Below are 26,190 nucleotides of genomic sequence, written 5' to 3'. Positions count from 1 at the left end.
ACACCACCTGATTTAACCACTTAGCTTACTATCTGAACCCAGCAGGTTAAATAATTGGTGAAATCCGGTGGTGTAGTGCACGGTCGGAGCGAATCACTGCAGACACTGCAGGCCGCAGGACGTGGAGTTGAGTAGCACTGCTTTAAATGTCTCTCATGGTCCGAGTCAGGGCCCCCCCTCAGGCCTCCTCCCCATCCCACCCTCCAGGCCAATCAAGCAACTGATCAATACTTACTCCACACCAGTATCACAACACGTCAAGTATTTTTTTTTAAACCTGATGATCCGTTCCTCAGCACAGCTGCTATTTTTCTCCACCACGCTCGGCAGATTGAAATTGAGATTGTCTGTGCTCGACTGATCTTGCCTGGCACAACCGAGCCAACCAAGAGGACCAGAAGGTGGGGCTTGCACTTTGAGAGCATATCAACGGTTCCAGTACACCAGACAAGGTATAGCACAGTAAAGCGTATAAATATATTTGTAATACGATTCCTTCCCTAGGTCTGACAAGGAAACATATTTTGTCAAATTAATATCTGGCTTCCGATATATTGTGACATCAGCAGGGTAAGTCATGCGCTGGAAGCTCAAAGCTTCTAATTAAAATGCATGAATAGCCCTTTATACATGAGGAAGTGCAGTTAGGGCTGTAATGAAAAGCAGACCATTAGCACTTCATTTAACAGGCACTCGTACAGAGGGAGTTACAATGCGGGAGAACCAAGAGTGCTGTAACCTGAGAATGACCATGCCAGGCCAGACTAGGCCATCAGCACTCACAGACCAGACCGATAGATGGATGCATTTATATAGTGCTTTTCTCACACTCAAATGAGGGGGAGAATCTCCTCAACAACCACCACCAATGTGCAACACCCGCCTGTTTGATGCAATGGCAGCCATTTTGTATCAGAATACTCACCACACATATACTGAGGTGGAGACGGAGAGAACGATGTTTTTAGCCAATTGAATCAGGGGAATGATTAGGTGGCAGGTTGAAAGAGCCAGGTTGGGAATTTAGCCAGGACACCGGGGAACCCCCTACTCTTTGAGAAGGGGGGGCGTGGGGCGTGGAGTGGAGCAGCACTGCTCTACAGGGAGGGGAGCTCTACAGGGCTACAGGGCTACAGGGCGCTGAGGAAGAGGAGGATACAGGATCTTGCCGTCCCGGCTGGTGAGCTGCCAGACGAACAGGCTCCCGGCCTCATCCATGCAGGCCAGCTGGGTGGAGTCCAGGTGGGCGAAGGCCAGGTCCGTCACCCCGCCCACGAAGCCCTTCAGCAGGGTGCGCTCCGCCGTGGACAGGCTCAGCACGCGGATCATGGCGTAGCTGTTCGCACCTGCGCGGGGAAACGCAGGTCAGCACAGTCACGCAGTTACACACAGTTACACACACAGTTACACACACAGTCACACACACAGTTACACACAGATAAACACAGCCACAGTGCACCTGTGCGGGAAAACGCAGGTCAGCACAATCACACACAGTTACACACAGTTACACACACAGTCACACACAGTTACACACAGTTACACACACAGTCACACACAGTTACACACAGTTACACACACAGTCACACACAGTTACACACAGTTACACACAGATAAACACTGCCACAGTGCTCCTGCGAGGGGAAACGCAGGTCAGCACAATCACACACACAGTCACACAGAAATCAGCACCGTCACAGTGCACCGAAACACAGATAAGCAAGCACAGGTATACAGAGTCACACACAGGTAAACACAGTAACACACACCTTCACAGAACACCTAGATCACACCACTGCAAGGGGGAGGTCTACATGAACAGACCAACAAGCATTAATATGGGCGTCCCTTATTGGATTCATTATAGGACTTCAACTCCCATAAGCACCTCTGAGAACTCATTGGTCCGAACCATTTATTGACCAATTTAGTGACCATTCATTAGCAGAGTGAGTGACAGTCTGCAACACACACACACACAGGTGACCCCCGCAAGCTTTCCGCGGTTGGCTGGCTGGGTCACATGACCCGTTAGCGGAACCACTGGTGAAATGTAAAAATGACACACAAACAGACAACTCCTTCAGATATCAGCTCCAAGCCAATCCTGCAGCAAACACCCCAAAGGATCTCCAGTACTGAACCTAACCCTAACCTGAACTCTTCCCGTAACTGTAACCGCCCCTACATTATTCAAAACGACAAATGAATTCAATTAATATCCAATTTAACTTTTTTCCCCAGAGACCTTGGCACAAAGAAATGTCTTTACATAAGAGGAAAGAATGAACTGAATGCACAACAATGCAAAGTGAAGGGAAAATGATTGGCAGGTTTCAAATGAGCGCAGGTGAGCAAACACCTGAGTGACTGATCAAGTCTCACAGGTTCCCCTCCCACAGGGAGGGACGTTTAGAGCGAGCAGCTGAAGGTTTTACACCCAAACCTCACACTTCAGCTGTAAAACTAACCATAACACCCAGGTTATACATAAACTTTACTCCTTTACTCCACACTGTAACCCCGGGCAACAAGCCAAACATCTCTCAACGGTATCTGTCGGGTGGGGAAAGAAGCTTCCTTAACATGGAGCCACAGCGCCCTCTGGGTGGTGACTGTGTGTTACTGCAACAGAACAGAGGCACCAGAAACACCGACCGCACACAACCAGCAATCTCTCCATTTGACTTTCCTATGGACTGTTCTAGTTCAGCTCTTCTTCAGTTAACCAATAGTGCAGATGGCCACTATTTTGGCCAATATCCAATCTCTGATATATGCGTTTGCATGCGTGTTACCTGTGGATAGACGTCCGCTAAAAGCCAGTAATGCAGTACAATTTATATTTGGGCCCAGAGGACATGACAAAGAACCACATTCAAAAAACCATGTCTCCCCAGAGTGACCCTTGATGACAGCTGGGTTCTAGAGCATTTAGTGGAACCCAGCAAGGCATAACCACAACACCAGGCATGGCTGCAAAAAAAATAAAAATAACAATGGCTCTGGAGTGCATTGTAACAGCATTGACAGCAAAGTTTTAACAAGCACAAATTCCTCATGAGACCCACTCCAATGGTCAAAGGTCTTCATATGGGAACCTCAAAGCCTACTGGTAGTCATAGTCAACACAAGGAACATGTACAGTGACAGAACAGGCAAAGCAAGGGCTCCTCTGACAGGGGTCAAAGAAGCCGCTAAACGTGCGTATGGTATGGAAGCAAAGAGCTCGCATATGCCCCGAATATGCACTGGCATTTGCGTTCGCTGCACAGAGTATGTACCAGGCCTTAAGGACAGTTTATAGTCCAGTGATACTGTGGCTTGACTGAAGGCGCATGAACATTCTGTTGTCACCCAATGTAGATAGCGGTCGTTGTCCTTAGCTTAAAAAAGAAAAAGTAGAAACGCACTTCAGTCGGCCAGAGTATGAACCCAACCCCGCCACAACCAGCCACATCAACTGAATGCCATGGGTCACAGAGGCACTCTGTCGCTGGACTAGAAACTGGCCTTTCATCAGCGCTTCAACTGTCAACTAAAGCCAATTACCTAGTGGACTGAAAAGTTCCTACATTTCTGATTAAGAAACCTGTTAAGGTGAAAACCTGAAGATCACAGGGACCTGGTTTGAGGAGCCCTGGATACCAGCCTCCGCCAGCTCCCACAAACCCATCTCCAGCAGCTCCGAGCCGTGAATCAGCCGGCAAACACTGATTCACGGGGACACTCACCTCTGATGGCGTACGCGAGGTAGGCGTTGGACACGGCGATCAGGTTGCCATAGTAATACTTGTGCTCCCAGTCGTACTTGGCCACGGGCTGGATTTTGACCTGCGGAAGCACAGGCGGTTAGGAAAGTCTCCAAGACCTGGGGACAGGACGCCAATCCCAAAAACTGGACTGACGCTTGTGATGTCGCAGGAGGTTCCCCAATTCCATGGATGGAGCTCTTTCCCCCTGCCCATTTTGGGAGATTCGACTGGACCAGATGCATACAGCGTGAGGCAGTCATGAAGCAGCTGGCTAGCTACAGTAAGCATCATTACTCAGCAGAGATGTTTCCCTATTAATAGACTGAGCAGAGTGGATACAGGGCATGTTTATTTCATTAGAGGGCACTTTACCACCTTCTGCCCATAAGCTGCATACACACATTTACTCTTACTCTCTCACTCACACACACACACACACACACACACACACACACACACACACACACACACACACACACACACACACTTTTTCACAAGCTCACACACACACACTTTCTCACAAGCTCTCTCTCTCTCACACAGACACCACACATTACATTATTGGCATTTTGCAGACGCTCTTATCCAGAGCGACGTACAGTTGATTAGACTAAGCAGGAGACAATCCACCCCTGGAGCAATGCCGGGTTAAGGGCCCTTGCTCAAGTGCCCAACGGCTGTGTGAATCTTAATGTGGCTACACCGGGATTAGTCCCAGTCATTTACCTTAACCACTACGGTACAGGCCGTGCCCCACCCACACACACACACACACACACACACACACACACACAGAGACAGAGACAGAGACACAATCTCTCTCACCTTGTTGCTGCCGCGGGCCTTGCTGCTGATGCAGGAGTCATGGCTGGCCACGATCTCCACATCGTTGGACGAGATGGCGATGGAGGTGGAGCTGTCGTCTCCAGACAGAAGACTGAAGGACAAGAGTCACACAGCAAGAGTGAGTTACAGCTATTCACCTTCATAAAACCTTGGGTTTCACAGCAGATTTGCAAAACAAATATTGCCTACCAAAACAGGCCAATGTCAAAAACAAACACAGGCTCCTTTGAATACAGAATACATAGGCCAGGGCTAATTGGTTCCTGTACATCTACCATCCTGTCGGTTTGCACTCTAACCCTAACAAAGCACACCTCACTCAACAGCACTGGTAATTCGTACAATTAGGTGTGCCAAATTAGGATTTTAATGAAGACCTACAAGGAAGGTAGATACATCCATCAAGGTTCAAGTAGAGATTCATCTTGTGGCCATTTTAGATTTTCCGGCCATAAGACACAAAACATGACCGCTGTAGCTGGAAGGGTTCTGGTCAGACCAGGGTTGTCCAGGTGTTTCTAAACATGGACAACCCCTTCTCATGTTGCACTCCTTGTGAACACTGAACCCCATAGCTCTGACTAGGAGAGGTCAGAGTTACCGGCTTGGATCGTTCCAGCGGTTACTCTGTAGCAACCATGAGGAATGGCCGGCAAGAAGCAGTCACTGGCTCTGACACTTCGAGCACTAAAACCGTCAGAGCTCACTTTTAACATACACTGTGTGGGAACAGTTAAAAACAGATGTAAAAAACATATATGGGAATCAACTGTTGTTGGCCATTATTATGTACTCTGACATTCCAGCCATTTTGAATGATGTCAGCTTCCTCCTAACTCAGTGACTCGGAGCTGAAAATGATACCCGACTTTCCAATTCAAAATCTTTCTTGGTTAGAGGGGGCCGCGGTGGTGCAACAGGCTAATATGCAGCGGACTTGCGGTTGCAGTTCGCTGCAGTTGCACACCGGGGACCGGGGTTCGATTCCCGGTCCTGCCAAAAGCCAAGTTTGGCCGGCTCTCGTGGAGTGGCATAATTGGCTCGCTGCTCCAGAGGGAGGGACTTGGCAGGGTTACCGGATCGCCGTGCATAAAAGCACCTCGGGCGCCTTGGAATCACGGTCACGAGCATGAGACGAGACGGCTTGAAGAAGGCGTGTCGCTCTCCTTCAGGCCGCTGAGGGACGGGGTGTGTATCTAATACTAGCTCTAATTGAATCAGACGGGGTACAATTGCCGACCAAATTGGGAGAAAAAGGTGTAACCCAGGCGAGCTCCAATGAGAACACCCTTCCTGCAGTACCCTCTGGCCACAGCCCCAACCGCAGGTCCCCAAAGCCAGGGGCCCAAACCCACTACTGCCATGGGGGGTTAAACCATTTGTTTCAAACTGGACCAACAGTTTTTTTTCCTCTCAGATTAACTAACAGTTTCAGTTGAGCATTTAGGTTATTGGTGGCGATGAAGCAGGTAAATAAGCCTGTTACCATGGTACCACGGACAGCCCCTAGAAGGCCTCCACAGACTCAATTTAAGTGGGCGGCCACTTAAAATTGGTCCAGAAAATCGATTTGCCATCACATAGGGAACTGACAGCAACCTATAATATAATCACTTAAAACTACATCATTACATCTGAAACGTGAGACACTTTATCAGAAACAAAACATCCAGTGACTGCACTGCATTATTTGTACAAGCAAACCAATGCAGCACAAGCCCAGCAGAAGTACACAAGGGCAGTGTTTCTCAACCCTGCTCCTGGGGACCCATTGTGGTGTGAGGCCCAATTTTCAATTGATTCTCTGGCAAACTGTAAGGTGAAATCAGTTGGGTCCCATTGGCAGTGAGTTAGGAACCCAGAACGCATCTATGACAAATGAATTGAGTTTACTAACAGCAAATGGCAACAAGTCTGCATTGTATTAAAACAGTCTTAACCACACAATTATGGTAGAACTTCAAAATGTTTTCAACATCCTTAATTGATCAAGAGATTGGCAATGCCAAGAAACAGCACACCTAGTGGGTCCCCAGGGGACCAGGATTGAGAAACACTACACATGGGCACAACGTCAAGTGCCATAAATGGGATTCAAAACTGCAACCCCTGGAGCTGAAAGCCTACTTCCCTTATAACCTTTACGCTACAAAGCCAGGCACATCTGCAAGGCCATTACTGAACACGAACAAGTATCAACCGTTCAATCATACAGGATCGCGCATCAGCAGTTATTTAATCCGCTCACATGGTCTGTCTCTCCTGCGCTTCCATGAGCTCCGGGTTGTGAGATTCGGCCAAGGCGACGCGGTCTCCGGCGCCCAGGAGATCCGCTCCGAACAGCCCATTCAGCTCGCCGTTGAAGGACGCCTTCTTCTGACCGTCAACTGGGGCCGTGTCTGGAAGAGGAGGGAGGGGTCAGTAACGAAGAATCAGTGTGTCTGTGTAGCGGGCGGCCTAGTGGCTAAGGTACAAGACTGCGACTCGGAACGTTGGTGGTTCAAGCCCCGGTGTAGCCATAATAAGATCAACACAACTGTTAGGCTCTTGAGCAAGGCCCTTAACCGCTATATTGCTCCAGGGAGGATTGTCTCCTGCTTAGTTTAATCACATTTTAAGGTACAAAGAAGGAACAAAGATATCTTCATATTTCTTTTATGACTTCTCAGTTTTGCCGTCGCATTATTTCTCGTCAACCATACTTGCCTCTTGGGTTTTCAGCGGACTTGTCCCTGGTTCTGATTTGCACTTTATTGTACGTCTGCTAAATGACCATCATGCAATGTTTTTTAATACATCGAGTGACATTTTGTCATTTAATCTGCGATATAAATACCGCATACAGCTTATACATTGCAGAATAAGCATACACAATAAACCCTACCGCTATTGGTGACTGGCGCGGAATCTACCGGGACGGATGACTAGGACTATAACTAATGATTAACAACGGAGTTCAATTTTGGCAGTCCGTGAAAAATCTATTGTTGGTTAAAAAAAAAAAAAAAGACGTTCTCCAACACGTAAGCAAGTTCATGTTCGTGTTGTTTCGGTTTCTGCTGAGCACTTATTTGTTTTTTTATCTCGAATTCATTTCGTAGCTCCTTATGATTAATTCAAACCGAATAGCGAGCCAAGCAATTTTGTTCTGACCGGACAACATTCCAGGACACGATTTGAGAAACTGCCGGTGTGTCCGCACGTTAGCTAGGTAAGTACACACATAAATACATAATTTAGTCGTATTATTTGGCGAGCTAGACTGCGAACCGGGCCGCTCGTCGCACATTCAACCATATTCCACTCACAGTTCTTATTTGTGAGGTAATATACACTGTAGCTAATATGTATTGGTTTATATTAGCATTGGATGTACACATATCTAACGTTATCGTAGCGCCTTGCAAGAAACTCTGCTAGCTAACGTTAGTCCAGCCAGCTAGCGACAGCCTGCAGGGTAATTCCCCCCAGTGTTAGCCATTTAAAGCACATCTACTCGTTTAGTAGATTGAGTAACATTTTATTGATAATCAAAGAAACCGGAATAATAGTGTTCTTTATAATAATGAGTTAATTTCAAGTAAGTTAAGCGCGTAACGTTTCCGCAACTCCACAACATCAATTCCATCGTTGCGGCCTATCTCTCCTCCTCTCCCGGCAACTCACCGCCGCTACTCCCGGGTCGGTCCAACTTCAGGATGTCCCGAAGGTGTTGGGTCGCGTCTTCTATATCTATGTTCGTGTTCGACGCCATTAGGGAAGGACAGGGGGGACCGGGTGGTTAGAGGGGGAATATTGTTTCTGTTTATAGTCTAATTTATGTTACTGGCTATCACTGTTCACTCGCCTCTAACGTCGTTGCTGGATACGCTAGAGAAGCGGAAACTCAGATCGAGAAACTTCCGGGAGGATCTCCGACCATCGAATTTAAGAACACCATAGACGTGGTGTTTTGGACGGTTTTGAACACAAACTTCCAATGACAAATATGGTGGAAAAAATCCAAATAAAAGCCAGTATTAGTAAGCTCTAATTTGATTTCATACGGGACCAAACGCAAAATAAATCAGAACATAATGTCACATAATCACAACACATTACCCAGTGAATATATTATTAATTGTTGTCATGACACAATTATACCAAAATTCAACTGATTTAAAATCTAGCAATTCAGGGGATCAATCTGACACCATTTTAATAAGTGAAAAAACAGCAGCAAACTTAATTAACAGTAATGATTTGCTTCATGATACATTGTTGGAAAAAGGTTAATGATGCTGAATTCAAACATTTGTTTGAGCATTAGGTAGTGATTGTTGGCAAAAGATAAATATTAAGATCACTTTATTGCTGATTATCAGGAAGTAACTGGGGTATTTTCCATCTGAACAGCTTCCCAATATACACACATCCATGGCCCACCTACACTTATGCAGTGAATCCATCAAAGTGGTTCGAGTACAGGGTCACAGTGCAGTGCCTCTGGAGTAGTTATGGGGTTCAGTGCCCCTGGAACAGTTATGGGGTTCAGTGCAGGGCCCCTAGAGCAGTTGTGGGGTTCAGTGCCCCTAGAGCAGTTGTGGGGTTCAGTGCAGGGCCCCTGGAGCAGTTATGGGGTTCAGTGCAGGGCCCTGGAGCAGTTATGGGGTTCAGTGCAGGGCCCTGGAGCAGTTATGGGGTTCAGTGCAGGGCCCTGGAGCAGTTATGGGGTTCAGTGCAGGGCCCTGGAGTAGTTATGGGGTTCAGTGCCCCTGGAGCAGGTATGGGGTTCAGTGCAGGGCCCTGGAGCAGCTATGGGGTTCAGTGCAGGGCCTCTAGAGCAGCTATGGGGTTCAGTGCAGGGCCCTGGAGCAGTTATGGGGTTCAGTGCAGGGCCTCTAGAGCAGCTATGGGGTTCAGTGCAGGGCCCTGGAGCAGTTATGGGGTTCAGTGCAGTTCCTTAGGGAAGTTTGGTCCATGCTGACTTCAAAGCATCACACAGTTCCTGCACATTTTTGGCTACACAATCAAATGGCCACCCTCCTGTTCCTCTGATCCCAAAGGTGTTCTATTGCATTGAGATCTGGGGACTACGCAGTCTATTAGAGTTACTTTCGTGTTCATGGTACCAGCTTGAGATGATGAGAAGGACTTTGTGACATGGTGCATTATCCTGCTGGAAGTATTGAAAAGTATAGTAGTATAGTATACGAGTATTTGAAAGAGGGTAGACTGTGGCCTTAAAGGGATGCACATGGTCAGATGAGAATTTGTGACCTTTCTCTTAGCTTGAACAAGTTTGCCCTGCTGCTCTTATGTGCTGCTCACTGGATGTTTATGGTTTGTTACACCATTCAGTGTAAACTACAGACTTGTATTGTGTGAAAATCCCAGCTATCATACCATAGTCATAGTCACATAGGTCACATTGGTCTTTCCCATTCTAATGTTTAGGTTCAAAGACTAAACCTCTTTCCCATGCTTGATATATTGAGTTATTTGCTGTTTGGAGGGGCAGGCTATGTGATATTGAGCTGGTGTTCCAGGCAGAGTGTCTACTTAGTGTGTGTAAGTTCACTGACCTCAGTCATGCAAAACAGTTAAGAGCAATACTGGCTTTTATTTTGAAAATATCTTACCATTTGGTCACCGGAAACCGTTTCCTTTTTGTTTATTGTCGCTAGCGTCGCACTACGCCACTCTGCTTGTCCCAGTTCGCGCCCTAATCTTTCTCTGTGTGTGCGCTCTATGAAGTGCTCTGACTGAGTGACATTTCTGTAGAACAAAGTGACAGAAAGAGCCACTGCCTGGGCCCACTTCATCCCGTCGACGACTTGGAACGTTAGTGTTCCTGTTGCCACACTCACGGTGTTGACAATGGATTTCTTGAAAAACGTGCTCTAGTTTTTCTGGCGAGAGTAATAGCCATTCGTCGTATAAATACATGTAAATAAAGGATAAATAAATGAATAACTAAACATTTATGCTATTCCATGGATGAATATTTAACATGCATTTGTAAAATAAGTAAATGAACAACAGGTCAACAATGTTCCATAAAACTACCTAATTAGCTGGTTTTACATAATTTAATTAATTACCCATAAAAAAATAATTTCCCCCTAACTTTACTTAAAGATATAGCTATCAATTTTTACTTTGTGCTTCTTAACCAAAATAGCTGAAGCTTTTGATACATTTTGTCATTTTTATTTTATTGGACAGAAAGATATTTTAGATATAAATTCATAAATGAAACTTGACAATAAAAAGACTCTCTGCAGTTCTACAGCTATTCAGTCATTCATTACATTCAAATAGAAAATTGACGAACACCACTGAGACAAAAGGTGTTTTACCTAATTAGTGCTTTTTAACACACCATTCACTCACACACTCATACCTACGGGCAATTTAGACTCTCCAATCAGCCAAACCTGCATGTCTTTTGGACTGTGGGAGGAAACCCATACAGACACGGGGAGAACATGCAGACTCTGCACGGAGAGGCCCCGGCTGACGGGGATTCAAACCCAGGACCTCCTTGCTGTGAGGCGGCAGTGCTGCCCACTGCACCATCCGTGCCACCCACTTTCAAAATATAAAATGTAATTTTGATTGGGGGAAAGGAATTTTTTTCCCTTATTCCCCACCTACCCCTCCCCTTAACTTAAATAAATTTCCCAACTGCCCATTTTGCAGAAAATCAAATCAATCCACATAGTATTTCACATGTCCTAAATATATAGAGTCCCACACAATGACTTACTCAGGAAAGAATTTCTTAATGATACAACGTTTTGGAGGAATGTTCAGTTTCTACAGTGGTGATCGTTGTTTAAACTTCCATTACTCTCTCAATGTTTACACTATGTACATATATTAATCAGAAACACCTGCAAAGCCCCTGAAATAGGACGGCTATGCAAAAGCAGGACTCTCCCTTGTGAAACCAAAATGTATAAAATTGACCTTGCAGACAAAGCTGTTTCAATTAAAATCCAACTTTCTGTAATACAGAGCCCAAAACACAAAAATGTGTACAAACCGTGTTTATGAAAAACGCATTTTTGTATAGTTAAATAAAAATGTCCATAACCATAATATTTCTTTCCCCTACGTCACAGCCGCGTGTTCTCACGAATACGGCCAATGAAGAGACGCTTCGCCTCTGCCGCATGTTCGGCACGCGCAGCTCTGTGTGTGCTGTCCTCTCACACACGTGTGTAAGGCATGCAGCCAGATATGACTCCAATGGCTGCGGCCTCAATTCGGTGTGTGTGTGTGTGTGAGTCCCTTCTCAACCAATAGAGAGCGTCCGAGTTTAATCCGTGTGTGTGTGTGGCTGAGGTTGCGCTCCCCCACCGAAATACTGTCATATGACTCTGATAACTGATCCATGGAGTTACCGAGATTCAACTCTCCACGATGGCCACGCAGCAACGCCGAACGGGACGCGCTCAGTACCTCTGAAACGGTGCACCATGGCTCCAACTCTCCTCCAACGGCTTTTTTGTAAAAGAGCCAATGCGGCGTCTTCGAGGGATTATAAAGGACCGGATCTCTGGTAAGCGTTTAGAGGATTGATACAGGTAGCCAGCTAGTTAGCTAGGCTGCTAGCTAGCAACAAAGCGGACGCCACCGAGGCAGGAGGCACAGATGTGTTAATGTCTGCAGCGTTTCCTCTGCACATAATGTTCCACTCGCCGGCTACCTGCCTCACTAACAGCTGCATGGCGTAGCCACAGACAAACCGTGCACTTGGCGATAACTTTCAAGTCTTTTTCTGAATTCAAATGCATTCAACTTATTCCTTCCGATTTATTAGCACAAGACAATGGGCAGTCTTGCTATCGGCTGGCATAAACTAACGTTAACTGGTTATCTAACGTGAATTGTGGATAGATTGGTTGCGGTCTTGCTCTCTGGCGTGTCCTATTTTGCCTGGGTGCATAATGTAATGCGTTAACTTGCAGGATGTAGGTTTTCGTCTCTACGTTCGGTCTAGTACACCATGTTCCCTCTGATAATGAGGATTAATGTGTAAATTCGTTGGGTAAAGAAACTGGCAGACGTGCATCTGTGGGACTCTAAAAGCCAGCTGGTGCGAAGGCAGCCGGCGGATGAGCTCAGAGCTGGACGTCATAAGACGTTAGTCACGATTGGTTATAAAACAGTTATCCATAATGGTTTACGCGTGGACACCGACTGATACATCGATGTCGTGATAATGTTCCAGCTACGTGCGGAATTTGCTCAGGTGGCCGTTACGAAAGCACATAAATTAATTGTTTTCTGGCAGTAGTCAGTTCTGTTGACCTGGCTACGTACTTTTTAACTTGATAAAATGTTGCCCGTCTTATTCTTAGCCCTCTGTTTGTGCATTCTGTTATCGGCGATGCATTCGTTTTTTTTATAACCTTTTCTTCTTGACAACCGAAAACATTGAGCTATTTTGTTGAGAAATATTTGATAATATCTTATGTATATACATGTGTGTGTGTGTGTGTGTGTGTGTGTGTGTGTGTGTGTTTGAGATATTACGAATGAATTGTGGTTATAATAAGAACTATCAAAAAAGGACTAGAACATAGCACCTGAGTCATAAGTCAGACGCCATTTCCGCTGGAAAGTGACGTAACGTTGTTCTGAATGAACTGCATGAATCCAGTTTATGAAAAAATCCAAGTGGGTTTTTAAGTTGGATCTGTCTGACGTCAATTCTTATTCTGGAAAGAAAACGCAAGCCCCTGCTTATGTATGTCAAAAATGTTACCCCAAAACGCGGTAACATTTTCCCACACATACCATATGCCCACACATCACCAACGTTTGTATGATTGTTGTCAGATCACAGAACTGGTGGAGGTGATTACTTTAAGTGTGTGTTAAGTTCACGGCAAAGGCCTCTTACTTTTGTTAGTTCGAAACTACATGAGTGAACACGATTGTCCTCAGGGCTGCACAGTCTCTCAGGTGCATGGAGGCGTAGGCTAGTCATAGTAAATGCATTCAAATACAGTATCGCAACAGTCAAGTGTTTCTCAATCATGTTTTAAGTTTTTTTTTTTTTTTAAACCACCATTTTCGCTGTCCACATCAACAGTAAGGGTGTAGGTCCCATAGTCACAGGATGCAAGATTTTTCAAGTCAGCTCTGGCGTCGGCATTTTATAACGGGCAGATTGTTGCTGCCGAATAGTACTGTATTTTCATGAAGGGATGAACAAGACCACAAGCATAATACAAATATAAAAACGATTGTTCATTGCCCACCCCTGCTGTTTTTGATGTAAAAATGATTATTACGTCCAATCAGACATTTCTTCCTGGGTTGATCCCAACGTGTGAGTTTCAGTAAACTCTGGGAGGTTTTAACACTGACTTATGCCGCCACTTCTCTGTGAACGCGCTGACTTTGAAACGCCATTGGCTGTTGCAATGCAATTAGAACCAATTTTTGACCAATGAACTGGAAATATTGTACAGCTGTACGATGTTTTGATAGAGTGTAGGCCCGTGAACTGCATATTTTGAAACCTGAATTTGAGGACTATAGACACAGGCAGAGGTTGTCACCATGTCAGTGAGCCTTTTTCAATGATAGAAAGGGATTTACAATGGTCTTGTAACAATGCTTTGACACAAAAATCTTACCTATTGTACCTTTAAATCTGAGAGCCCTTTCTCTCTCTGTACTCTTGATGAATCAGCCTTGTAGCAAAAGCATGTCAGCTGTTTAAACTCACAATGAACATTTTGCATTTGTGCTTTCATGTAAAATAGGGAGGCTTCCGCACCGACTAGTATAACCAGACGAATTCTGGATATTGATGCAGGGCAATCATTTCCAAATTGTGTATTCCTTATTTTAAGTATATATTCAAAATAAAGAATTTAAATCCTCAAAACCTGTGTCTTTCCAAGCAACCGTAAAGATCCAAACCTTTCCGTGGCTGTCATGTAAATGTTAAATAGTAGGCATTTATATAGTGCTTTTATCTAAAAAAACAGTACAGTTGATGCTTGTCATTCACACACACGATTGACTGCCATGCAAGGCACCAACCAGCTTGTCATGAGCAATTGGGGGGGTGGAGTGTCTTGCTCAGGGACACTTTGACGCACCCAGGGCGGAATCAAACCATCAACCCTCCGACTGCCCGACGGCTGCTCTTACCGCCTGAGCTAATGTCAGCCCATATCTCCGAGGTTCTATCGTACTTTGCGCTGTGCTACGTGCTGAGGCTCTCCTGTGCTGGTACCCATTGATCAGGGGAAACGGAAACGTGTGATTGGCCGAGCTGCATCGGCCGGGCTGCCTTGCTTGATCTGTGAGCGTCTCTGGCTGTGTGGCATCTCCTTGACATCTGTAGCCCAGCAGGGCCCTGAACCCTTGACCACCACCCCCCCCCTTCCCTCCTCCCTCCCCATGGACTTTCACACCCTCTGACTGTCAGCGTGTCTGTGCTGTGATTCACTGTGGCTGACTGTCACATGCTCTGCTGGGGGGGGGGGGGGGGGGGGGGGGGAGTGGCTCTGCTGTAAAACCTGACTCGCTGCATTGTGATTCGCTGCATTGTGATTCGCTGCATTGTGATTCGCTGCATTGTGATTCGCTGCATTGTGATTCGCTGCATTGTGACTCGCTGCATTGTGACTCGCTGCATTGTGACTCGCTGCATTGTGACTCGCTGCATTGTGACTCGTGTTTTGGTGCAGTCAGATTTTGGCGTGGGGTTTTGCGGTAATAGCGGACAGGTTCTCTCCCGCTGCAGGCGGAGTGTAGCTCAGGGGTTAGGCGACTGGACTTGTAGCCCCAACGTTCGTTGCTTTGGTTCCCTACCGGGGAGAAAGTGCTGCAGCCTTAATAGATTCAGTAAAATATGCTGCTGAATGAACGGACTGGATGTTAAATGTCCTCTTTTAGTCACTGAATGGCTGAAATGTGAGCTTCTGGAAAAGGGAAATGAGTGCTCCTTTAGTTTCCTAATATATACTTGGGTTATTGCTATATTCTTTTTTTGTTCTTGATTTATCAATCCGTGCCTCCCAGGCCTGTAAAAGTCTGGGCAGGATGTCCAGGAAGTTTGTGTTTTACAGTTGGAATGGAATTGGTCATATTTCCCCAGTTATTTGTTTAGACTAGGGGTGCATAGCACGGGCCAATCCGCTTCAGGATTTTGTGCCAACTTCTGCTCTTAATTATTTAATTGGATAAATAATGTCTTGATCGGGGATTTGTTTATGCACCTGCAGACTGCAAGTGTAACCTAAAGATTTTACTTTGCTCAAGTACAGGAGTGAACCGACAGCATTTCTAGAGCTGTCGGAAAAATGAATTAAGGTAATTGGTTGGAACAAAAACTCCCCCTGGTCTAGGCAGACATTTAACATTTGTCATCATTTTCCTTCAATTTGTTACATTTCATTGCAATTCTTTAAAAAAATTTTTTTTTTTTACTTCACAAACACTGTGGTGAGTTCAGTGCCAACCAAGCGAAGTTAAGGACAGCTCTTGATTGAGTGCAGGCCAGTGCGGGCCTGTCTGTGGGATGGCAAAGGCTCGTGGTTGAACCCACACGAAGGGCAAACCACGGGATTGGTCAGTTCTCCACCAATGACCTGCTGACTGTGTGCCAGGCGCCCGATCCACTGCGAGCTCCACACAGTCAGTCTCACATGCACCTGCCGTGAGGACTTGTCCTGTGCATCATCCCCATGAGAGACGCCTCGTGATAGCGCCAAAAAAACCAAAAAAAACCAGTGGCTAATCTGAAGAGTTCAGTGCACTGTAGTTAGTCATTTTATTTGAGCTTTTTTTCCTCTTTATCAGGTACACATGAACCATGAACCGCTGTGCTGCGCTTCGTGCGAGATGTATCACACGTCCCTCGTGTGTGTGTTTAGTGTACCCTCGTGTGTGTGTGTTTAGTGTACCCTCGTGTGTGTGTGTTCAGAGCAGTGGTCTCCAACCCTGGTCCTGGAGAGCTACTGGGTCTGCTGGTTTTCATTCTTACCCTGCAATTAACTATAATCAACTGCTCTAATTTAATTAATTAACTCACCTCACCTGGTTACCTGGGTCTCAACAGGTGCTGATTTTAAGGTGAAAACAAAAACCAGCAGACCCAGTAGCTCTCCAGGACCAGGGTTGGAGACCCCTGGTTTAGAGTGTACCCTCGTGTGTGTGTGTGTTTAGAGTGTGCCCTCGTGTGTGTGTGTGTTTAGAGTGTGCCCTCGTGTGTGTGATTAGAGTGTACCCTCGTGTGTGTGTGTGTTTAGAGTGTGCCCTCGTGTGTGTGATTAGAGTGTACCCTCGTGTGTGTGTGTGTTTAGAGTGTGCCCTCGTGTGTGTGTTTAGAGTGTGCCCTCGTGTGTGTGATTAGAGTGTACCCTCGTGTGTGTGATTAGAGTGTACCCTCGTGTGTGTGTGTGTGTTTAGAGTGTACCCTCGTGTGTGTGTGTGTTTAGAGTGTACCCTCGTGTGTGTGTGTGTTTAGAGTGTGCCCTCGTGTGTGTGTTTAGAGTGTACCCTCGTGTGTGTGTGTGTGTCTAGAGTGTGCCCTCGTGTGTGTGTGTGTTTAGAGTGTGCCCTTGTGTGTGTGTGTGTGTGTCTAGAGTGTGCCCTCGTGTGTGTGTGTGTGTTTAGAGTGTGCCCTCGTGTGTGTGTGTGTGTTTAGAGTGTGCCCTCGTGTGTGTGTGTGTTTAGAGTGTGCCCTCGTGTGTGTGTGTGTGTTTAGAGTGTGCCCTCGTGTGTGTGTGTGTGTTTAGAGTGTGCCCTCGTGTGTGTGTGTGTGTTTAGAGTGTGCCCTCGTGTGTGTGTGTGTTTAGAGTGTGCCCTCGTGTGTGTGTTTAGAGTGTGCCCTCGTGTGTGTGTGTGTTTAGAGTGTGCCCTCGTGTGTGTGTTTAGAGTGTGCCCTCGTGTGTGTGTGTGTTTAGAGTGTACCCTCGTGTGTGTGTGTGTGTTTAGAGTGTACCCTCGTGTGTGTGTGTGTGTTTAGAGTGTGCCCTCGTGTGTGTGTGTTTAGAGTGTGCCCTCGTGTGTGTGTGTTTAGAGTGTGCCCTCGTGTGTGTGTTTAGAGTGTGCCCTCGTGTGTGTGTGTGTTTAGAGTGTACCCTCGTGTGTGTGTGTGTTTAGAGTGTACCCTCGTGTGTGTTTAGAGTGTGCCCTCGTGTGTGTGTTTCGAGTGTGCCCTCGTGTGTGTGTTTAGAGTGTGCCCTCGTGTGTGTGTTTAGAGTGTGCCCTCGTATGTGTGTTTAGAGTGTATTTTGCGACGTTAGCTTATGGCTGCCCCTGGTCTGTTTGTGTGGAAATGAATCCCTTGGGGAACTGCATACTCGCGCTGTGATTTTTCAGAGGCACACGCGTGATAACCGATTGGCTTCTGTCACAAACAGACCTTACAGGCGTTTGACAGGTCCACGTGTCTAAATTTTGTGCATTTTTCCATAGTATCCATTAATACAGCTCAACCTAACAGTTTAATGATGAGAAACGGCCATTCAGACCATTCAGATGCTCGCCTTTTCTTACCACCAAAGTGTAAGCCAACCTCATACTTAGTTTACCCAAAAAAACTAGATGGTATCTAGCAGCTAAGTTAAGGACCTGACTCATGGGTTCAATGGCAGTGTCCTACCTGGGAATCGAACCTGTGGCCTTTAGGTTAACAAGCCCAGTTTCCTGACCGTGATACTCCAATTCTATTATTTAACTGCTGCTCTGTTCTGCGGATTTCGCACAGAAATGTTTAGTTTTTCTTTGGAACGTGAATGTGTGACCTGTGAGAAGTGTAAATTGGCCTGCTTCTTCACAGCAGCAGGAGCGTAGCAGTGAGGGGGGGCGGGGGGAGGGGGGGCTTTGCATTCCGTAAGTCCTGCCGATGTGTGCAGAAGGGGGGTCATATGATGGCGCTCGTGCAGTCACATGATACTTGTGGGGTAAGAGCAGCGGTTTGGCATGACTTTTGACCAGCATCCTCCTTCCTGTCCTTGGAGGCAGACGTGGCAGACTTGAGAAAAGCCGCGCGTTTCTGCAGAACCTCGGCGTTTCCTGCTGAGGTGAGGGCGCTCTGGGAGCAGGGAGCCTCTGGGGAACCTTTCCGTACGCGGCCGAGAGGAAGTCTGGCGCTGTTCCCGCGTCGCTGTGGCGTGCAGCGGACCGAGCACCTGACCCCCAGGGCTGGGCTCGCCGAAAACAAAACGCTGTTTACGGACGCCGCCCCATCTCCGCAGAGGGACCCCGAGGCTTCCTGGACCAAACAGGGGGCAGACCGCGACAGGAGTGCGGAGAGAGGGGTTAGAGCGGAGAGAAAGGGGGGGAGAGGTGGGAGGGAGTCTGGCAGTTTACTTCTCTTTTTCTTTCTTTTTTTTGTGAGGCCTTTTAAGGTCGCGTTGGGACAGTGACAGTCTGCATTAAGTATGAAGTTCAAGAGAAACAGAAAGGCCAGTTTCTCCCCTGGTTTTTCACAGGTGGTGGCAGTCTATGGCAGGTAATGGTTCGGTCGTAATTGTTGATGTTCCGTGGTACATTCATAACTGTTGATGTTTAATGGTTGGTTCCTAACGGTTGATGTTTAACGATTTGTTTTTGCCAGACAGCCATGTCCCAGAACTGACACACAGTCACAGTGTAATCTTTCACACCAGGAGAAGTCCAGTGTCTTTAATCATGCATATTGTTGCTGTCAAACCTTGTGTACATATAATATGAAATACTCTGGGTATAAATCCATTATTTTATCAGCTTCTTTTGTGAAGAAATGTATTGCAGTGCAAATATTGTTGGAGTTATGGCTTGAAACTGGTAGTGGTGTGCTTTGATGTATAGCTCTATTCCTAATAGGCTCTTCCCTATGCAACACACAAATTATATAATAAAAGCAAGAATTTGCTGTCCTTATAAAATAAAGTGTGTAAATCATACAAGACTCGCCGATGACTTTATGGTTTTGCTGTGTGGTTAAATTGTGACGTGTGTTAATTGTTTGTAGCGATACTCTGCCTGTATTTGCGATCCCCGCTCTGAGTGGCCCTGTTCGGCTCTGCCTGCGTTTGCGGTCTGGCCTGCTTTCTCTTACGGTAACATTCGAGCTGTTTATGGCACCCCTGTCTCGCACCCTCAGCCAGCATGTAACACTAGTGTCTGTGTCATGTGAGTAGGTGAAAGGTCACAGTGTTTTATTTAGGAAACGCTCTGACGCGAACCCGTTCACCTGCACCGGTAGCCCACGGCTCAGGACAGGTGTGCCTGAGATGTGTGCACTTATTTTAACTGGAAACTGAATAGGCCTGCGACATTTCAAAAAGGGGACAAACCAGAGCATTGACTCAAGTTCAGATCTGTGTGTAGTTTTGTTTGGAGGTGCATCTTTAGAGTAGCGTTTCCCAAGCACTACTCTAAAGACTACCGTGGCACACTTTCTAAAGTTATAGAATGTCGTGGGACACCACACACACAAAAAAATCTACTTTCTGTCGTCGAGGTGTCGATGGTTGGCCGAAAGGTTCTTTTGGGGTTTTAAGTGATGCGGATTTTAATGACACTTATTTTGGCTGTTGTGAATGGGATATGTTCATTTCAGTTTAAAATTAGTTTCATATTAATTTCAGCCTGTGCGTTTTGTGAAGGGGTTTTTGGCAGGGCACGCCGGTTGGGACGCCCTGCTGTAGAGGCGATGCTGGTTTTGTAAAACAGGCCCGAGTGTTGAGGTTTGTTTTGTGTTTTTGTCCCACGAAGCAGTGCATGTGAGCGCCTTGGCCGGCAGCCCATTGGCCGGGGCTGCGGTCATGCGGCAGGAAGTCAAGGTCAATCAGTCTGTGCATCTCTGCATGAGAACTAAATAAAAACACAAACCTGCCGAGAGAGAGAGAGAGCTGGTATCTGCTGGACCTGAGGAAGCTTTTCCTTTTTCCATGTTTTTTGTTTTGTTTTGTAAACAACATGCAACATTCCGCCAAAAAACAAACAAGGTGGGGGGAGGAGGGGGAGGGGGAGGGGGAGAGGGGAGGGGGTGGGAAAAAGAGGAGGGGGAAACAGAGGCGTGAGGCTTTAGTGCAGCGCTGGTCCCCCCCGTTCATGAGCAGCTCCTTTGATTGTGTGGTGGCATGTAGCACCAGCTCCCGGATCAGCCCCGGGCTGAACTGCAGCCAGCGCGCTCTCTGTGGGAACATAATGGGCGGGTTGTCCGGCAGCAGAAAGCATGCGCTGTGCGCCCCGGCGCATTGTCTGTTGTTGCTCTGTGGCGCGCAGCTGGGTGGCGGTGTCTCGGTGCGACGGACGGGGTCGACGGAGCGGCGCTCCCGGGGGGATTAGGGGGGTTCTCCTCTGCCAGGGGTTCGGCGGGACGGAGCCAGGATCCTGCTCTTCTGCCGCGGACCTTCGCCGGAGGAACGCGCCGTGGGGGAACGGCGGTGGGGAAACGCAACGTCGCTGTGGAACTGTTGGGAAAAGTGCGAGAGTGCGCCTGACCAGGGCTGGAGGATTGTGACGTTGCTGAACACGTCTGGAGAATTGCGACGTTGCTGACCAGGAGTTGGAGAATCGCGAGGATACTGAGCATAGCTGGAGAAATGCGACGTTAATGAACGGAGCTGTAGAAATGCGACGTTAATGAACAGAGCTGTAGAAATGCGACGTTAATGAACAGAGCTGTAGAAATGCGACGTTAATTAAAAGAGCTGGAGAAATAGAATGTTACTGAGCAGGGTTGGAGAATTGTGACGTGGCTGAAGGGAGTGCAGTGTTACTTACCGGGGGTTGCAGAAAAGTTACTCCCCATGATCTGGGCTGGAGGAATGCGATTCTTTTCACTGGAGCGATAGAAATGCAACGTTACTGACTGGACCAGGAAATGTGATGTGACTGATTGGAGCAGAGGGAATGCGACGTTTCTGATTGGAGCAGGGGGAATGCGACGTTTCTGATTGGAGCAGGGGGGATGCGACGTTTCTGATTGGAGCAGGAGGACTGTGACGTTTCTGATTGGAGCAGGGGGAATGCGATGTTTCTGAGTGGAGCAGGGGGAATGCAACGTTTCTGATTGGAGCTGGAGGAATGCGACGTTTCTGATTGGAACTGGGGGAATGCCGCGTTTCTGATTGGAGCTGGAGGAATGCAACATTTCTGATTGGAGCTGGAGGAATGCGACGTTTCTGATTGGAGCGGGGGGAATGCAGCGTTTCTGATTGGTGCAGGAGCGATGCGGTGGTGGGAGGGCTGGGGGCGGCTTGCTTTGTGCCCCAGTCTGGCGGCTGTGGAGACGGACTTCCTGTGAAATGGCACATTTCCACTGTCACTGGCCTGACGAGGCAGTGCCATAGCTCTGCACTGGACAGACTGTCTCTCTCTCTCTCTCTCTCTCGCTCGCACACTCACTCTCTCACTCATATACACACACACTGCACACACAGCACACACTCACACACACTCACACTCATATACACACACACTGCGCACACACACACACACACTACACACACTACACACACACTCACACACTCTCACACTCATATACACACACACTGCACACACTCACTCACACACACACTACACACACACTCATACACACCACACACACACACACACACACACACTTACACTCTTACACAATGCAGCGCAGAGGTGCTGCTCTGACCTCGGTAGCCAGCTCCACCGGGTCATCTGACAGTCTTGTGCTCTAGGATGAGCTTTTCTCTGGAGTAACTGTAACTGACGGGCGGCCGCTAAAACAGAGGTAGCCGGAGCGTTCCCTGTCTGAGGGGGGCTCCACGGCGGGATGGAGAGCAGGTACGGTACAGGGGACCGCTTCCACAGGTGTGTCACCCCAAAAGTAGCCAAAACGCTCTGCTGATCGGCTCAGTTCTGTTCAGTTCTCACCGTTAGCCTGTTAGCTCTGCTAGCTGTCGCGCCACGAGGAGCTAGCTTCAGCTTTTTTTTTTTTTTTCACTAAAAGCGGTTTAGGAAAAGAGTTCATTCATAGTGTAGCAATTTATCTGAAATATTTGTGATTTGGTCTTTATATTTTTGAACTGCCAGTTTCTTGAGGGAGTTTAAAAGTATGTTTGGGGTTTTATACTTTGTGTACACGCCTCTTGTTTTGTTTATTAATTTACTTAATACTGCTTGGGGCAGTGTTCATGTTCATACATTGCGGACAGGCTGACAAATGGAGGCTGATGTAGACCTTTGGGTGTCCGAAGGGTCTTGGACTCGCTAGTCTGCAGTTTGGCTTTGGAGTAGATTTCTCCACTCTGGTTTGGCTTTGGTGTTGCAGTGAGTGTGATTTTTGAGTCCTGTTTTTCGTCTGCCTGCGTCAACGCTTCTGTGACCTAACCCTGATCCTGTCTCTCTCTCTCCCCCACCCCCTAACCCCCTCTCAGCTGGGCGTCCTCAGAATTGGACCTGAACCAGATCCGCCTGATTGTGTACCAGGACTGTGAGCGCAGGGGACGGCAGGTTCTGTTCGACTCCAAAGCCATTCGCAAGCTCGATGGATCCGATCCGGTATGTATGCTTTAAGAAATCCAGACCACAGACCCCCACAGACCAGAAGCTCTGCAATTTTGTCTCCATACCGTACTGAAAATGTCCGCAGAGAGTGAGATGGTTAAACAGACCAGTGTGAATGAAATCAGGCTGCTGTAGGCTTGAGAGCGAGTCAGATTTGTGCCTTGTAAATGCTGCTTCTGGTTTATCTGCTAGTAAATCTGTGTGTGGAGAGTGGTTCTCGTTTTCATTTGCACTATGTGTGGTCACAGTGGTCTGGGTCGTGAAGGTTGGCTGGGGGGGTGGGGTTGTGGTTTGGGTTGTTCTTCTGTGTTGACAATGAGTGGTGTCTCTTCACCGTGTAAACACCAGAGACGCCCCCCCCCCCCAGCTGTATGGTCTAAAAACACTGCAGCGGACGGGACGGGATCCTCGTTCTGCATTTCTTTAACCACAGTCGAGGATGTGTCTTCACTTTTTGCAGGCTCATTGCGTTGTTTTTTTGGCCCAATCCGATCTTGTGGCAGTACTGCGGTTTAAGAGTCACACCTGGACGGGTCCCTATGGCATTGGTCGCTATGACATTCAACTATGAATGGACATTCCCACCATTGTCACAAATATTTCTGATAAATCTGTAAACTGCTTTGTTTAACTGATCACTCTCAGCTAAACAAAAAGCTCTTGGGCCACTTAATTCTGAAACTAAATGGGAAATAACATGGAAGCATGTCAAGTTGTGTATAATAACGATTTGCATAAAATATCTCAATCACAAGAGATGGCCAACTCCTGTCCTGCTTGTTGCCTTTTGTTGTTACTCAGCCCTTTCGTAATTGATCACTTAAAGCAGTGGATTACACCGTTAACTCCCCTCACCTGGTTTGTGGGGTCGATTTCCGGACGCCAGCCTATCACATGCTCTGTAATCCGGAGGAGGTGATGGATCCCATGACGGGTCGGCCTGATCAGCTGCCGGCTCGCAGGGTCTAAATGGGTCAGGGAGGCCTCGCCCACAATCCCACAGTCCCACAGTCCCACAGTCCCACAGTCCCACAGTCCCACAGTCCCACAGTCCCACAGTCCCACAGTCCCACAGTCCAGGCCATTGGCTCTCCACGTGGCTGGTGGAAGCAAGGGGCCGGGGGTTTGGGGTGATTGGCGGGGGGAGTTGCTGATGTGTATAGTTATAAGTTTTATTATTTTATTTGTATTTTTTTCCTTTCTTTTTATCCCACATCCCTTGACCTGGTGAGCGCTGTCAGAGGTGTGGTTATTTATTTATTTTTTCTATTCAATTGAATGTTATTTGTATAGCGCTTTTTACTGAAAACTTTACATTGTAATGGAAGAAAATAAAATACCTATGATCAAATACGGACGAGGACCTATCTTTGTTGTACAGGTAGTAGTTGAAACTGTACTTCCCCCTTGGGTCTTTCAGTGCACTTATCCCTGGTTACGGGTATGCACTTTGCACTTTGTAAGTCACTCTGGATAAGAGCGTCTGCCAAATGCCATTAATGTAATGTAAAGAAGGGCAAAACAGACAAAACACCAGGCCTGGATCTCCAAATAGCATGCATGTGAGGTAAAAATAAAGTAAAATCAAAAATAGGTTCCAAAATTTGCTTTGACCAGGTATTCTTCATTTGCCCTGAACAGTGATTCTTCCCTCCGTCACACATGATGGTGTGTCACTGTTCGTGGTATTTTGTCTTCAGGATCCAAACTATTCCGCATATTAGCCCACCACACCAGCAGCCCTGGCTGTAGATCTCAAACACGGTAAACTTGGAAAGCCGATGAGCCAGCATCCTAAAAATGCCTTTGCCTGGGAACGTTGTTCCCGCGAGAAATTCCCCATGGACCCGTTAGCCCCGCTGCCATGGGTCCGGGTGGGACACGCGGTGTTGTTTTCCGGAGCCCGTGAGGCCGGAACGCCGGGAATATCCTGACCCCCGCGATCGCTTCCCATCAGGAGACGGGGAGCTCTAAATCGGGCTCCGTTTAATAACCTGACACGCCCTAGCACTGGCTCAGCCCCAGAGAACCACCACCGCAGCGGGTCACTGAGGTGGCCAGAGCCCTACCTGCTGCTCCATCTGGTTTATGAGCCCTGCTGGAGAATGTAGGTCAGTTTGTCTGGCCTGCATGCTCCTCTTATCGCTCAAAAAACTACATGAATGAGGACTGTGCCCTCTCTGTGAATGAGCTGTGCTTCTCCTCCTACCTTAGACACAACACACACACACACACACACACACACTCACTCACAGCACTCACTCGCGCACACACACACTCACTCTCTCTCGCACACACACACTCACTCTCTCTCTCTCTCTCTCTCTCGCACACACACACACACACTCACTGTTTTTCGCACACACACTCAAACTTTCTCTCAAACACACACATTCACACTCATGCGCAGTCACACACACACTCACACTCTCTTGCGAGCACGCACACACACGCGCGGCCACTCACACTCTCTCGCGCGCACACACACACACACACACACACACACACACAATGGTGCTAGCAGCAGGGCTGACTGGAACAGAGCACTACTTCATGGCCGGGGCCTCCCTAGTCAATAAGTTGACAGGCGCGCATGACGGCAATTGTTGCCTCGTTTATTATGCACTAAAGATGGTCATGCTCGGCGTAGATGAACAACTGTTCAATTAAAGTGCGAACACACACACACACACACACACTCACTCACAGGAAGTCTGTGTGCTGGAGGGGGTGAGGAATGTCATTGATACTGTGAAAGGTTATATTTCACTGTTTGTTTCAGCATTTTTCTCACATTTGGACTTTTGACTGCAGTCTCTGTTTCTGCAAACATTGCCCCCTTTTATAGACAAACATGGAGGGTGGATTTGTGAAAAGTGTAGGAAAATGGGCGCCATTTTTTTAAGCTTTATTTTGAGCTCTCCTCCTTCCTTGTGCTGCTTAAGGTTTGAGTGTTTAGTGTAAAACGACGTCTGTACATTGCCTTTTCTCAGTCATGGATGCCGATCCCAATCACATGCCCTTGTACATTCACATTAGATTTTGCCACATTGTTCTTTCCCAGAACGGTTTATACAGATTACGTTCTTTGACA

At 47.2% G+C, this 26,190-nt stretch overlaps 2 protein-coding genes across 9 annotated transcripts in view; one reads left to right on the top strand and one right to left on the bottom strand.

The window, feature by feature from the left end:
• Nucleotides 1-8,501, bottom strand: part of edc4 (enhancer of mRNA decapping 4) — a 40,630-nt gene extending 32,129 nt beyond the window's left edge. For all 6 annotated transcript variants that reach the window (XM_061246524.1, XM_061246526.1, XM_061246527.1 and 3 more), the window contains exons 1-5: nucleotides 8,268-8,501; nucleotides 6,850-7,000; nucleotides 4,581-4,692; nucleotides 3,735-3,834; nucleotides 1,160-1,346 (exon numbers count right to left, since the gene is read on the bottom strand). In XM_061246524.1, the coding sequence (XP_061102508.1) occupies nucleotides 1,160-1,346; nucleotides 3,735-3,834; nucleotides 4,581-4,692; nucleotides 6,850-7,000; nucleotides 8,268-8,355 (638 nt within the window). In that variant the 5' untranslated portion in view covers nucleotides 8,356-8,501. The remainder of the gene's footprint in view (nucleotides 1-1,159; nucleotides 1,347-3,734; nucleotides 3,835-4,580; nucleotides 4,693-6,849; nucleotides 7,001-8,267) is intronic.
• Nucleotides 8,502-11,769: 3,268 nt separating this feature from the next.
• fnip2 (folliculin interacting protein 2) overlaps nucleotides 11,770-26,190 on the top strand; it is a 34,969-nt gene continuing 20,548 nt past the window's right edge. For 2 of the 3 annotated variants that reach the window (XM_061246436.1, XM_061246435.1), the window contains exons 1-2: nucleotides 11,770-12,150; nucleotides 22,967-23,090. In XM_061246436.1, coding sequence (XP_061102420.1) covers nucleotides 11,963-12,150; nucleotides 22,967-23,090 — 312 coding nt within the window. In that variant the 5' untranslated portion in view covers nucleotides 11,770-11,962. Of the gene's footprint in view, nucleotides 12,151-18,711; nucleotides 19,078-22,966; nucleotides 23,091-26,190 lie in introns of those variants that run through there. The other variant, XM_061246437.1, reaches the window with a different exon arrangement.

This window comes from Conger conger, chromosome 6 (genome assembly GCF_963514075.1).
Source record: "Conger conger chromosome 6, fConCon1.1, whole genome shotgun sequence".
Classification (NCBI taxonomy): domain Eukaryota; kingdom Metazoa; phylum Chordata; class Actinopteri; order Anguilliformes; family Congridae; genus Conger; species Conger conger.
This window is presented reverse-complemented; position numbering and strand designations above follow the sequence as displayed.